At 27.9% G+C, this 17,048-nt stretch overlaps 1 protein-coding gene across 1 annotated transcript; it reads right to left on the reverse strand.

Annotated features, from left to right (window-relative positions):
• Positions 1-2,669: 2,669 nt before the first annotated feature.
• Positions 2,670-15,381, reverse strand: LOC132921588 (probable cytochrome P450 305a1). Its single transcript, XM_060984690.1, has 8 exons — positions 15,195-15,381; positions 6,493-6,747; positions 5,876-6,264; positions 4,202-4,310; positions 3,764-3,944; positions 3,567-3,684; positions 3,206-3,347; positions 2,670-3,141 (listed from the first exon to the last, which is right to left on the reverse strand). The coding sequence occupies exons 1-8, from the start codon at positions 15,295-15,297 to the stop codon at positions 2,972-2,974; spliced, it is 1,467 nt and encodes a 488-aa protein (XP_060840673.1). The 5' UTR covers positions 15,298-15,381; the 3' UTR covers positions 2,670-2,971.
• Positions 15,382-17,048: the final 1,667 nt, after the last annotated feature.

A 17,048-nucleotide genomic window follows, 5' to 3' on the forward strand; every position in this document is an offset into this window, starting at 1 on the left:
CGAAACTAGAAAAAATATTAAAAATCAGGATAATATATTAAAATATCAAGCTTTTTAACCGAACGACTTATTTAATTTATTATATATTTTTTTCTTATATTTTCTTGTTTCAGAAAAAAATATATTGTTTTCGGTTCTTCAGTATAAATAACCATAATATAATAATATACACCTATTTACTAAACCCGATCTAGTGAACGCGACCGAATACAAAGAGAAAATTGTTTGAGTGAGGGTTCTTAAATAAACACAAGAATCAGGACCTAGGACCTCGGACGAAATTGGTGAACATTTAGTTGGTATCGACGAAGAATAAAAACGAGCATAGGAGCAGCACACGTAAGTTGCAGCATCGCAATGACCACTGTCCACTTCAACATATTGTATTAGTATTAAACAGTAACCGACAGAGCGTGATGAATGAGATGACAGCTGGTCGATAAGGATGTACTTCTCGGCGCAGATCGGCCTTTGGCTGCTGACAAAAAGTCGTCCATCAATAAGCGCTTATTGTGAATGAACAAAATGGAAAGTTTGATGAGAATGACGACAACGACACATCAACACCTATTATGACCGCAGTAGTAACTGGCTGTATGATATCTTCGACTACAGTTAATGCGACCGCCGTTGCCTATTCAGTCATTTTTCGCTCATACCAGTAACTGATTTCTATATCTCACGTAACCACTAACCAGCGCAGTAAAAATTCTACCGTTTTCCACGAACAAATTTAAATTTTCAAAATATAAATACCAACTTTTTGCTGTAAACTACACATTAATTATATTATAAAGGTTCAGCTATTCGCTCAAAATCATTTTTGGTACACTATGATTTTTTTATTAAAATTGAATCTAACACGTCCATTATAACAGCCACTTGTACTAAATGACGACATACATTCAAAATATGCTCTGTATAGCAAAGCCACTTTCCTGGTTTATAAACAACTTTTTTTCTCATGACAAACTTACTTATTATACCTATTGCGCGGCGTAACAAATAGGCAATATAGGTACATTACCGCGACGAAAAAGTTACTGCGTTAAATAAATTACTCTATCGAAGTGTTAGCAGACTCAAAATTAATAGTATGTAATGACCACACTGATATGATTTTCTTTCTCTACTGCATCTAGCTGTGGCGTCAAATTTATAGTTTATCTATACTCTATAGTATAGGCTATAGAGTATAGAGTATGTATTTTGTGTTTCCCTACTTATTTATCACGTATCTGCCCAGACTACTGTCGCGTCAAGACATCCTGCGTCAACGTCAAAGAATAGCAAATGTTCAATTTCCTCAACAGAAAAAGAAACTTATTGACTGTACTCGTGGAAAGTAACAAATTTATTTTCGATAGTGCCCATAAAAAGCACAATGATAAATTTTAAGTATAATGTTTATAAAAATATATAATATTCAAGTATATAAATTAAAAATATTATTGTCCAGTATTTATAATTTATAGTAAAATTTTATTTTAATATTTATCATTTATTTTTTGTCCTCAGTTCACATATGGTATAGACGACGACTGTAAAAAAAACTGGAAGAATATTTGAGATATTTATATGAAACAGAAAAAGAAACTTCCGACAGGATCAACCGCTTTATATAAAAAAATCCAAAAAAAATGAAGTTTTTATTTTTGAACATCATTGAATACGAAAGAAAGAACAGTCATATTATTATTTAAAAGTTAAAACCATAAAGTTGATTCATAATAGTTTATTTATATCATCAAATTATAAATATATTTGATTTATTTTTACTTCAGTACTATAACAAAATAAATATGGACAAAACGAATGCCAATATGCAAATGCTTCTACTACAGACAAAATCGGACCTGAAGATAAAGGAAACATTCAAAACAATGAAAAATATAGCTACCTATAGCAATTAATTGCGTAATAATCAGAGCTCGGTGCTTAAAGCATATGCTTATTTTTATGGATTGACTTAAAATGTTGCAGAGTACTATGAAAGTACATGTCATATTAACACGTTCAATTATGAAATTTGAAAGTGCTTTTTTGCTTTTTTTAATGATTTTTTTAAAAAGATGCTTATTTTTAATTTTTCTAATTATATTTGCATTTTTGACCAGTTTTTCTACTTTTTATAGTTTTTTCAGAAAATCCCTCGGAAAATCTATAAACAATAAGGCAAAATGTATTGAAAGTGAAATTTAATTTTTTATAACATAAAGATTTATTTTTGATTTTTTAGTTAGAAACTTTTCCAAATCATTTTGTTTCAATATTTTTTGTAATCTTTAATTATATTATTTTTAGCACAGTTAAAAATTATGTCTAGTACCTATACTTTATCATGTAAAAAGAAAGTTTTTATACGTTGTAAGGTTTTTTATAGATGACGTTATGAATTTATGAGATTCAACGGTTGCTCGTAATCAAGACGTAGATTGTAGCATCTCTCAAAATATCTGTGTGGTATATACTTAGATGCGTGACATTATTACTATCGGGTATTCTATTGTGATATATGATATTTAATGTAATGATTGGAGTATTTAAATATATTAATAAAATTATATAATATTTAATTTATTTTCATAAGTCGAAATTTAATAAGAATATAAAATTAAATGTAATCTTTAATGATATATTATAATGTATATCATTACAGTAAAAACAACTTAATATAAAAATCTTTTATTACATTTTACAAGGTTTAACTTTTGAAATTGGAAATAACTAACATAATATTATATAAAATAATATTAAAAACAAAATAATTCGCAATTTCACCATTTTAACAATTTTGGTAAATTTTTTTGGTATTTATAATTTTTCTAAATTTATATAAAAATATCTTATTTGTGATGTTGTATTTAATTTTCGTATTTTTTTTTTAAAAACCCTATATATATTTACTAAAACTAAAATAATTTTAAAATTTCTTAGTATTAAAAAATCGTTTTACAATTTTGTCAAAATTTCATTTTCTTTTAGACATTTTTATTTTATAAGGTTTTGGTGTCATAAGTATACCACAATTAACTCCATCGGATAACTGATCGATTTCGATTATAAAATCATGTATTAAATTGGCAAATACTAAACTAACAAACCGCTGTGCTAACGCTTCACCAGGACATCGTCGTTTTCCTACAAACAAATAAACAATGGTATTATTATTAAGCATAATTACATCATAATATAAACTATTTACCAAATCCAAAAAAATACATGTCTTCAATTGTTTTGAGTTTTCCGTTTGTATCCATAAACCTCTCTGGGCGAAAAACTTCAGGGTCATTCCATTTCAACGGATTATGGTGTACTGTATATAAACTCATCAAAAGTGTTGTATTCTACGAATAAAAATTAAAACATTATAATATTTTTTTTTAAATCGCTAAACATGTTATTTTCAAAGTATTAAGATCAAATAATTAAATACATTTAATATTTTAGGAAAAAGATACAATGTTGATAAAAGAGAAACTACAGTTGAAAAATGCTCCACTACAAGATAATCTAAACTAATTATGATTAATAATTATGAACATAAGCATAAAAAAATATTATACCTTAGGTATACTATATCCACAAAGATTTGTATTTCTTAACACACGTCTAGGACCCAAAATTGGTGCTACATGATTCAGCCTCTTCGTCTCTAAAAGCACCGCTTCCACGTATCGATTTCTATATTCAAAAATAAATGTAATATGAAAACAATTATAATTAATTAATAATTTAAACATGCCCATTTAATTTATTTTACTTAAGAATTTGTTCGGCTGTAATATACGTTCCCGGAGGCTGGATCTCATCCAGAATAGATTGAACTTTAGTTTGGACATCTGGCCACCGAGCCATGGCTAATATAGCAAAATCCAGTGTACTGCCAGTTGTTGATGATCCAGAAATAAATAAGTCCAAACAAACAGCTATCAATTGTTCTTCTGAAATAATTAATGTATTTTAAAATGTATTAGAATGGTCATAAATAATAATATATTAATAGGTATCGAATATATGATATTATATTATTACTCTTATTTGTTTTATGAAACTTCAAGCATGTATAAAATTATAATTTCAGTTTAATAGGTTTTACTTAAATGTATTTTAGCAATTATATTTATAGATTTAAATATTCAAGTTAAATGTATGCTTTTATATTATAAATTAATTATACAATTAGTATTTTATTACTAACCAGTAAACGTTGTATTGTCTATATCTTCTTTTTTCATTTGATGTAAATATGCGTCAATAAAGTCCCTGGTAGTGTCAGTTATCGTTCTCTTGTGTTCCGCAATATTATTCTATATTAAATATATACATTATTCAATATTGTGTGTACTATATAAAATCAACATTTATAAAAGAATTTATAATAATATTATTAGGTACTTACCTAATAATTAATATTAAATACCTCTAAATAACAATTTTTATGTTTATTGCATACCTAACTCTTAATTAATCAACGTAAGAGAAAATTTTGTAGAGTATGTATTTATTTTTAAAAAAAGGTTGCGTAGAATTCCCGTTTTTCCATTACTTTTTTAGGATTTTTTCTGACACTTTTGAAAACTACTGGAATTTACTTTTGACCCTCCAAAGTACCAATTTAATTGGTGTATATTATACACTGTATATAAATAAATTTTGATGAATTTAAATGAAAAGCACTTTAAAAATGTGTTACAAAAGAATATAAACATATAAAAACTCGTAAAAAATTAAATCAATATTTTATGATGAAACTCGACATAATTACTTCTAGAAAAGAAAAATTTTAAATTGATACCTTCCTAGTTATTTTAGATCGTTTATTGAATGAACTTAACAAGAGAAGAGCTGCGTATCAAGAACTGCTTTTTTTGTCAAGCTTGAAAGTCTATCACATGATGATATTGATAATTTATTGAGCTACACAACTTAATGAAATAAACTATGATGATATAGATTTTAATTAATTAATTAATTAATGTCTACATTTAAAAGCACACATAATACAACTGGCTAACGATAAGCAAAAAAATGTTCACAAACTTCTTCAAATTTTACATGAAAAAAACTTAATTTCAATATATCCCAACATTGAAATAGCACTTAGAATATAAATATATACTGCAGTGACTAACTGTTCAGCTAAACGTTCTTTTTCTTGCTTGAAAAGAATAAAAAATTATCTCCGATCTACGATGTCACAGGATCGATTAAATGCACTTGCTATACTAAGTATTGATTATGAATTAACTAATCAGTTATCATGTGACGACATCATTGAAGACTGCGAAAAAAAATCAAGACATAAGACTATAATCTGAAGAATAAAGAATATGCAAAGTATTTATTTGTTTGTATTTTTATATATATATATATATATATATATATATATGCTTATTATTATATTAATAATAGTATATACATAAAATATTGATTTTATGTTTTTATTTTATTAATGATCATTTTTTTAATAAAGGTGGGGAGGGTTTTTTTACGTATCACTTATAGAAGTAAAATATCAATACCTATGTAATTTAGGTGGTAAATTTATTTTAGTCTATGGGTGGCAAAACCTTAATCCGGTCCTGACCAATTAGATTCACTTTCCTTTTCAAATCGGGGCTAAAGTTAAAAATCAAAGCACTATTACTTTTCCAAAACGTGATGACAGACACAAAAAAATACACATTATTGTAGAATCAATACATTTAGCACTCTGTTCAGAATCTAAAATAAAACGCTTAAGTGTCATAATATTTAAAACGCAGGGACAGACAAAACAAAATGCAAAATCATAAATATTTGTTAGGTTTAAATCGTAAAGAAAATTATAGGTTGTAAAAAATAATGATTTTAAATTGTAATGAGATCTTACAGATATCAAGGAATAAAGTTGATGATTGATTTCAGTTATAAGTGAGTAACCCGTTCTGATAGGTGCCAAATACCGTAACCACGGCATTTGGTTAAGCAGCCCACCAGCCAAATCGAATGCTGAATTTCGTTTCGTCATCAATGTTAACAACTTAGGGTCTTCAAACTTAGTGCCTGCTGTCAGCTCCCATAAAACATTCATTACCGCTGATTGCAAGTATAATGTTGGCGTCACACTTTCCGTCGCATCGATTAAACGTTGTACCATATGTTGATATTCATCATAAATCAATTCGTCCACCCTTCTTTGTCCTAAACCAAGTAACTTCAAATGTCTGAACGCAAACGATCTGTGTACTTTCCAAAGATCTCCGTCAGTCATTGTTATACCTAGTTTAATGCATACCATGTATATAATGAATAATAAGAATTAAGAAACAAATCCTGTTTTTTTTATTTTTTTTGTAAAATGCAAAATAATTATAAACAACTTAAAATCTAATTTAAAGCATCAAAATGTAAGCTTTTTTTGGACGTTCATTCAATCATTTGTTTTTAGGTTCGTAAAAAATATTTTATAAGTTTGACATTTAATGTGATTAATAGTTATGTCTTTACCTCTACGTTCACCCAGTGTCCGGAGTCTTATAAAAAAATTATCAGGCCGACCTTGAAATTCGTCTCTATGAAGCGTTTCACTCAATAAATCGTTTCCAAACACAATAACGACGTATTCACGTCCTAATTTCAACCCAATGATATCAGAGTTGTATCTTTGACGGAGCTCCTCGAAAGCTAAATATTGGCCGCCTTTGATAGACGATAATTTAGCTAATTGATACGTATTTCCCACAAACGGTATCCATTTTGGCCCTAAGTATATTATATAAAAAAATAAAACAAACATTAATATACATTGTTAAACGTATATACTTAATACTTATGTATGCAAGGCAATCCACTAAGTATCATTACCCTTATGTTTTCCTTTCATAATGAATTATTTTAAATCCTTATTTATTGGGACATTTAAATATACTCAAAGACCATATTTTCAAAATCTTTAATGTTGTTGTACTATACTTAAGGGCTAAGGAGTATCATGTGTCAATACAAAATTCTTTTTTTTGTTTCATATTAGTACCCCAATTTTCATTGTAAATTATTTAGTCGGTAATTGTTTTGAAATTTTTAATGTACCTAAATAAAAATTTGAACACCTAGATTTTTAATTATTATGTTTATTTTATGTGTAATATTGGATAAATATAAATAAAATAAATAATATGAATTAATAAAATAATATTAAAATGAAAATGGTTTTACAAAAATAGAAAATAAATTTTTTTTTTTTTTAATTAGATTTATTGGATTTATTATAGTACACATTATACTTCGATAATTTTTACAAATTATTAATGATAATAGATTACTAAAATTTTCAAATCACTATAACTTCCATTACTTCTACATCTTCCAAATCCAAAATCATGGACCTAGTATCCTTAGTGCATAAAAACTATTTAATATAGGTTAAAAATAACTTATAAATATTTTATTATAAAGCTTCAATTTTTTCAGAAAAATCATCTGCTCAATAATTAACAATAAAAAACGAAAGTTATCGTTGAAAAACCAGGAGTTTACATCTCCACTGAATCCTCCTAAAATACCACAAATAAATTGAAAATTTATAATTCAAATCCCGTAACAAAATATACATGATGTTTTTCAAATCAAGTGATAATAATATTAATATTATTTTGTAGTATTTTGTAATGTAAAGTTAAAATGTCTAGTTTCAGTACTTAAATTAATTTACTGACATGTGAATTTATTATTATTAATGTAAAGAAAGTAATAATTTATAAACTATAATAATAATTATATAAATGAAATAATCATAAAATAAATCTAATTTTATTGAAGCTCATTTTATTATAGTGTTAATATACATAAAAAAAGTTTTAAACTTAAAAACTTATAGATTACTTACCAAAAAACATCATCACATAAATTACTTATCGAAAAAAAATTATTCAAAATTTAATATTTCAAATGTTTGTGTAACAAGTATATAATAATATTCTTACTACATAGTTTGAAAAATATATATATTTAAAAATAAATCATTTTTGAATACATAAATACTAAAAGATAATAGATAATCTTAATTTTTTATTTTGTACGCCCAGTCCCGCCCATACATTCACAATAATAATACACACATTTGAATATTGTATACAACTATATATTTATATAGCTACTGTAGAAAAATAACTATAATAGAAGAAATATTAATATTTATAGAGAAATTATATTATATTTTGTTAAATTTTTATGATCATAATTATTATTCATAATACATTTTACAATAATAAGTTACACACATGAATATAATATAATATAATATAATAGTGTACCTATATTGTATATACATTTAATTTGCCAATATTATATTAGTGAGAGTAGCATATTATTATGTTTATGTAGTTGGTTTAATTTTCTGTGAACCAAAATTATATACAACAAAATAGTTACACCTTACATTTTAAGAAACAGCATTTGTGGGGGGGGGTAGGGGCGGCGGAAATATGTTGCCCCGGGGCGCAAATTGTTCAAATACGGCCCTGTAGCTACATAGTGATTCAAAATATATATTACAGCCATTTTATTATATAAGTATAAAATATTCATGATAGAGAAAAATTTTTCATGTGAAAGTTTTTTCATTCAGAATTATCTAAAATGATTATTAATTTTTACATCTTTTACAATACTTTTGGGGGTAACTTTAGAAATTTAAATGGAAACAAACTTTTTTTACAATTATAATGTAATGCAATTTTTTCTAGTATTTTTATGTATAAAAATCGAAATGTAGACGAGTAGTTTATGAGTTATAAGTATTTAAAGTTTATATGAACGGAAAAGTTGACCAACATTTTTCGGGGTATCCCAGTAACCACTCCACCCCGCTTATCTAAACTTTTAATACTTATAACTCATAAACTTACTTATTAGAATTTCGCTTTTATTCACGTTAGGATTGCAAAAAAGTATAGGTTTCCATTCACATTTTTATCACAACATGGCCTTCAAATATTTCTAACCAACCATTATCAGATTTTTGACCCGTTTCCCTAATTAGATATTCTTATGACCTTTACTCTAACTAGTAAAGTGGTAACTACTATCTACTACTACTTACCATATATAATTAAATGAAAGTAAAAATAATAGTAATGTTGTAAACAATTATAACGTATTTCGCAGCTCTTATTTACTCTTAAATACATTTATTTAAAATAATGTTTTAAAAAAAATATATGTATATATATAATTTATTATAAATAGTAAATACTATTTATAATCAATGATATATATATTAATTGTATAATAATACTATTATATAATAAACTATTTAATACTTTTTCTCATAGAAAAATAGTTAGAAAATATAATAGGTTATTTATGAACATGTAATAAACACTGCCAAATTGTAATTATAGAGTACAATATTGAAACTTTTATAATTATGTAAGTTCATACTATAATAAGCATAATATTTAATTAATATAAGATTACAAAATTATGTACATAATATACGATATTACAATGTATTATTTTAGTACAACAATTAATAATGACGATCAGACATTTTTTATTGGGGGGGGACTAAATACTTTTAACTTGAATTATTGAAAATCAAAAACAACAACAAAACAAAAATACTGATAACATATTAACATTGATTTGCCGTTAACATATTTACTATTTTAAATAATTAAAATTTGTAAGATAATTTCCATATTTAAATTTAAATATTTCAAAACAATATAAAAAATACTGCCAATGGGGTGGGATGGGGTATAACCCATTTAGCCCCCCCTCCCATGGCTACGCTACTGATGACGGTTAGATTAAATAATTTCATGTTATAATTTAACCATACTAAAAAAAACCCATGTAAAGTACCTGTTCAGGCCGGGAACGTATAATAATAGGCCGTGCACCCGGTCACCAAAATACTTCGTCGCACTACACACCGACCGACCTATAGTACGCGAGGCGAAAAGTGAGCCGCGATCGTCGCGCGCCAAGCGGCTGTTTTTCGTCAGGGTTACTCCGCCTATTCCTACTGTTTTCCCGCCTATAAAGTAATTTCAAACGACGTAATGTAGATGTTTTTAATAAATTATAATAAAAAAAAACATAATAAAATACAAATAACACAAGTAATACATATAATACATTTTTTTTAATTAATCATATCGTCTTCATCATCGTCTTCGTCAGTAGAACTGTCGTCGGGATTAATTGTCATTATAATAGGCTCCAAAATTTCATCTCTTAATCCTTCTTTTACCAAATCGTCTTCTTGAATTTTATCGCAGTGATCGCCACATTTTGCCCAATCTTCTGTTGTGACTGCATCTAAAGCACTATTTACTAACACTTCTATATCTGCCATTTTGAAGGTGTTATTTTTTTCCGCGACTTTACCCTTAACTTGCGCCCAGATTAATTCGATTGGGTTATATTGGCAGTGGTAAGGAGGAAGTCTTACCACTTCATGGCCCATTTGTAGTGCAATTTCGTCCAATTTATATTTTTTTTCTTTTGGCATCGTCAATTTGACTTTTTCCCGTAGTTCGCTTAATGTCTCTACTGGAGAAAAGTCTACAGATTTGTCTTGTAACCATTTTTGTACATCTGCCTTTCGAGTATTTGCCTTAGGATATTCTTCTGTTAAGGTAGAATGGTATGTGGCATTGTCCATTACAATTATACAAGGTTCTTCTAAATTGCCCAACATATCTATAAACCATTTTTGAAAAACGGTGGCGTTCATTTGAGAATGATAGTCAGCCTGCGATCCCGACTTGCAACGAAAAACCAGTTTTGAATTTTTGACAAAACCAAATGAAGGTGACCCAGCATGACACACAATAAGCCGACCGCCCTTACCAATAGGTACTTTTAATCCTTCGGTGTTGTCGGAGTTTTGCCATATGTGTCCTCGCGTATGATTTTGGTTTACCCATGTTTCGTCTAAGTAAACAATTGGCCTTGTATCGTTATTACGTCTAAACTCGTTCATTTTTCTCAAAAACTTAACCCGAGAACAAACAATATCATTTCTTTCCATTAGAAATTTACGCCCATCATATAGGTATGTTGTGTGTATATATGTGTTACGGGCAAAATAGGAAATCCGGGCATTGTTATAAAATGCCCAAAAATTTTGGTCAATGTAATAATGATCATTTTAATACTGGAATTGTTCATACAATGACCGGGCATTGTTCGAGATTGCCCGGAAAAGTGTACCTTTCCCGGATTCAAGTAGGCAAAGTAAATTAAATACAGTGCGCTGCACACATTTATATCAAATAGCATTTATACATAACAATAACACTAGAAAACTATACTTGATATTTTATTCGTAAGTGACACTCGTAACCGATAAACGCACCGATCTGTAATTTTAACAATAAAGTGATCGCATAGTATATTGCGTGAACACTATTGCTATTCACAATATGCAAAGAGATGTTTATCCCCACTAATGAGGTACCCCACCAGTACAAATTTCTTTAAGAGATGAAGTGGCAAGAAAACTTTTAAATTGGGTGGTCAAGACTTCAAGAGTAAGATAGGTGTACTTGAAATAAATTATGTAAGACCAACCGGTGTAAATGTAAAATATCTGGTAGACTTTGCAACTCAAAATGCCACAATAGTGGTGTATGTAGTAATAATTTAAGTAAACTAATGCTATCTCTATATGTACTTAGAATTTTTTTTTAGTAATAATTAACTAAAATGATTATAATTTAATAATAAAAAGTATACATTTTAATCATGTCAAACCACTTTTAGATAATAATACAGTTGTATATACCTAACTGAATACCTAATAGATTTAAAAACTAATATTTGAAGCGTCTATTTTAGGTTTTTTTATGATTATTTAAGTACCCTGTAAGATTTTTTATTTAATTTTTAATATATTCAATATTTAACCTACAGTGCCCGGACAATGTTAACTTATTCCAACTTTGCCCTTAAAAATCGGGCATTGTGCACATTGACCGAGCACTGTGCACAATGCCCAATTTCCTACTTTGTCCGTAACATGTGTATAGCACTCAACGGGAAGTGGACAGGATCGCCGAGCAAATCCTGTGGGTGCTAGTGTGTGGGTGGCGGTGTGTATGTGTGTAAGCTTAAAACTAAGGACAAATAGGTAACTCTTATAAAAATGGTAACTCAGATAAAATTGGTAAAGAATATAATATAATAATGGTGAATAATAATTTACGGCCCATTTGGCCAACAAATAAAAATGTAAAATAATATGATAAGTTGCCGGTTTGGCACAATCACTAATAAATATAATTAAAATAATAATATAAAAAATGATAATAATTAGCTATTAGAGCTGTATATAAAAGGGTATGTGGCCCTTCTGGCCCAATAGTAAAATACAGTATCAATAATACAAATAATAATAAATAATTGAAAAAAGAACTCGCAATTTTGGCAATGCACGGCTGGCCAGCTGCAAACTATAGTACTAAACCTATATAATAATTAATAATTGCACACATACAACACACTAAAATAAATAATATAATAAGGTGGGCGACTCGCGCCTATAGGTATAGACTAAAATAATAAAATATATGGCGATTAACACCAATAACAAAATATTATTTAACGTCGTTTCGCACACGTTTAATATAAAAAGAAAGAAATGTAGCGATTAGCGCACACAATATACAATAATAACAGTGGAGATTTGCGCCTTGCAATAATATAAATTATAATAAATAGGGCGATTCACGCCTTGCACAAATATAACAAAACCCAAAAATCTGGGGTTTAACAATATAAAAACGAACGCCGATTTGAAAAACTAATATAAATATTTTTGTGCAGGCCGGTTTTAGGCTTTTAGCACAACGACGTATACTGTACGAGAGAGACTGGAGAATTACGGTGGCAGTGTTAAACTATCAATATATGTAATTCATGTAATATTATAATATTATATAATTCACAAAACAATAAAAATTATAATAAACAAAACAAAAATAAATATAAAAATAGTGGCTGGCCTGCAGGTGTGCGCGAGTGTTTGTGTGTGTGAATGTGTGTGATGGTCAGCCGGCAACGGCGGCGGCAATAATATATATTATATTATATATTATAATATATTATTTGGTCTCAACAGTACCCATTTATTCTAATAATTGATAATAATATTATAATTAGTATTTGTAAATATATTATAATCATCGTAATAACTATCATCATTATTATATGAACATTAACCAAAAAATGTTTTTTAAAACATACGCAGTAGTAGTGTAGTATCTATTAATTTTATATACATGGTGATTCTTTTATCATTATACACTCATTATTTCGTCAAGTATTCACCTTTTTTCATTTTATTCAATATTTTGTATCATGGTTTTCTTTTAAACGTTTAATATTATACGCTGGTCGACTTGCGTTTTCCGCCGCGGATGAAAACGCGACGTAATACTCCGATATAAGACATTGAATCTTGAATTCGACGGAAAACGTGGCGAAATACGCAACGGAATACACCGTGTATAGCCTCGGCCTTACGCCGCGCAGAAATACTAATAATAATTAATAAGTAATTTCGTTAGAGTAATAATAATTATTGTATAAATATTATCGTTATTGGGGTTAAAATATAATAACTAGCTGGCGATAATATCATTTGAGTTATTACTTCATAGTTCGTTTGAATTCAGATCTCCGTAATTTGTTTTTAAAATTTAAACATTCTGACCATTCTGTATTAATAAACTATAAAATATGTATAATATGTAATACAATAATATTATATTATATAAAATTTAGTATGTAAAATTTAGTGGTTATTTACAAGGAGTAGAAACAAATATTTTACGAATTAATATATCAGTTTTATCTAAGATAATAAAATAGGTTATCTCCCTTATTATTATTTAACATCTTAATTTAAAATTGTCGGTAGAAAATTATTATTATTTTTTTTTAATTTACTATTAAGGTACTCTAAACAGATATAAATCTTAGACCTATAACCAGAGTTTAAATTTTGACCAAGGCACTATTACAGCATCATACTAATGTCTAATACACAATACACTATAATATATTATGAACCAACTGAATACTATTATATGCTGATAATGTACTGAAGTTTGGGAAATTATTTCATAAGTCATGATCCATAGATAACATTTTGTTGTTCGGTTTTGATTTGTTTACACGTTCAACATAAAATATGTTACTTATTAAAATATTTCGTAATGTTAAAATTTTAAAATAGTGCTTCTAGATTTATTCATTGTAATCTTAGAATAATACGAAATTTAAATGTATTAACTATTAATATAATTTAGTGTTGAAGTTAAAATGGCCCAATCATAAAATGAAGAAGTCTCTTTGAGTGTGCAAATTTGCGATGCGTTCCCGGTACTAACAATTAACCGTACGGTAAAATAGTTAAATATTTTCAACCAGTGGCAATCAATACTGATAATCGAAAGTGAACCTGAAATTAAAAAAATAAATACCGATATCTGAAACCAAAACCAAAACCGAAATCGGATGAACACCTAAAAACCTAAAAATTTGATAGTGGTTTTACGTTTTACTATTAAATAAAAGGGTATGAAAAATAAAAATTTCATTCAGTTTGAGAAAAGCATGATACAAAATATTTTGAAGAAAAAAAATGAAAAAAATGCAATATTTGACGAAATAATGAATATATAATGATAAAAGAAATCACCTTCTACGTCATAATATATAGTTTATTGATTATTTAACAGGTAACTCAAATATAGGTTATTATGTAAAATACTAAAATGTGTTTATCATATAATATACATATAAAACAATAAAATACAGAATAACGAAATTGCTAGGTAGATACTATTTGTTAAATATATTAGGACAATTTCCCACCATATATTTATAAAAGCATATTCTAATATGTAACAGTGTTTAAAATGTAGAAAATAAATGAGTTAACATAAATAGAAAAATTCAAATTGTTATTTTGAAAGCACTAATAGACCTTTTTTACAATATATCCATATGGATTGTTATTTATTCAGCATAGATACCAAATTCCAGTAGCCTATAATAAATTAATTATTTGAATATTACGCCGTGGTGTAACATATAACTATATATAAGTTAGTTATCTACATACTAACTTTATAACTGATTAAAGTAAATCATTATTGAAACAAAGATAATTCTGAGAATTTAGACTTTACCTGGTGGATAGTTTTTTGGTTTCCTACACGTACGGAGAGCAATCAATAACAGAATGACTGTAAAGAAACATACAAAATACCAAAACATTAATAACAGAGACATGATATTATTATCGTTGAATTAGTGCTGGGACAGGTAAAAACTAAGAATAATGATATAGGACAAACCACGGGCTTATATATTGGTCCGGCAACTCGCCTATAAAACAATGTTAAACTTAGGCAACTCAATAGTGCTCTTATTGTCGGGTCCCACTATAGTGGCGCGCTCTAGTAGTAATTTATATTTTGATAATTTACAACTCTGTAGTGACCTTAGGTATTCGCACAACGCACTTGTAATAAACTTATATGTGAATGCTGGTCGGTCGTAAGTTGAATTGAGGAGCTCGGGATAAAGATGAAATGAATTTTACAGCAGCTTTTGCTTAATAGATATGTTGTTTATTAATAAATAAAATAATAAATGTTTTAATGTACTTTTAGTAAATTTGTGGACAGAGGAAAATAACTCAGCCCAAGAAATTAATTAATTGAGTACTTTAGTATCTGGACTCAGATACGTGATACGTCCCCCACCTACGGCCTCTGACTTTACCTAACCAGTGTACCGTGACATCACATTCTATCTGCAAAAAAATTGTTTTTTTTTCGGTTTGTTATGGATTCTCTAGTCACATTGCTCTTGCATTTAATATATGTTTCCGACTGAACTTCTAACAGTTCGCACATACCTCGTAATGACCCGGAAATCAATTCATACATACCTATTAATGACCCGGGAATCAACTCGTATATACCTATTAATGACCAGGGAATCAACTAATACATAGTCTCCTTAGATTATTATTATAAACCAAATAATGCCGATAATGGTCAATGGATCGTTAAAACTATGCCTTTTATCATGATACGTGCACGTCTTAAAAGTATTTATTAAAATATATTAAGTCTATTATTTTTTTTACTCGACAATCAATCATCGAAATAATATTTTTATGTGACTTATTATGGTACTTGGCTTCTAAATGGTGCCACGAGAGCGGGACCCGACAATAAGAGCTTCACATCTGGATTCTGGAGATAGTTGCAATACCTATTAATCTAAGACCGTGGTTAAAACCTTGATTTCTTAATGGTTATGTAAAACCTCCAAGAACACAATGCTCGACCCTATCATTGAAATTAATGAATATTGTTTTATACAAATAAATAAAGAGTGCAGCTCTTCATAACGTGATTGCTAATTATTATAATATATTAATATTATTTAGTTAAAAGCTCGGTCTTATATAACTTTCTTGGAATACCCAACTCAGACCAAACTTGCCGGTTTTGTTAACGCACTATCCAAAATAAACCCATGAATAAAGGCTCCAGCTTTTTCTGAAAGAACCGTTGTTTCCATAAGTAGTTTGACCAAAGTATAACCTTTGGCGCCCCTTCGCCCCGTCCCCCATTGGGGACACGCCTAATAGGAACATTCTTTCATAAATAAATGTACTGTACCTTACCTCTATAATCAACAATAACAGTTTTTCCAAAAACAGGCAAGATCATACTAGAAACTACACCATTAAATTCTTTCGATAATAACTGAAAGTAAATTTCTGGTTTAGATATAGATTTCTAAAACATATATAGACTTGAATCTAATTAGTTGTTTGATTTCTTACAAATAAATTATGCAAATGGTAAATTATTTTTTTATGGAAATTGAAATTTTCAATTGAAACTGCTACCTATATATTAATGATTCATAACACATTACAGTTATTACACATTAGTACATTACACTATAAATAGAATATATATATTATATATTTTTTAGTTATATAGATCGCATTGTTTTTA

The sequence above is a fragment of the Rhopalosiphum padi genome, chromosome 2 (assembly GCF_020882245.1).
Source record: "Rhopalosiphum padi isolate XX-2018 chromosome 2, ASM2088224v1, whole genome shotgun sequence".
Classification (NCBI taxonomy): Eukaryota; Metazoa; Arthropoda; class Insecta; order Hemiptera; family Aphididae; genus Rhopalosiphum; species Rhopalosiphum padi.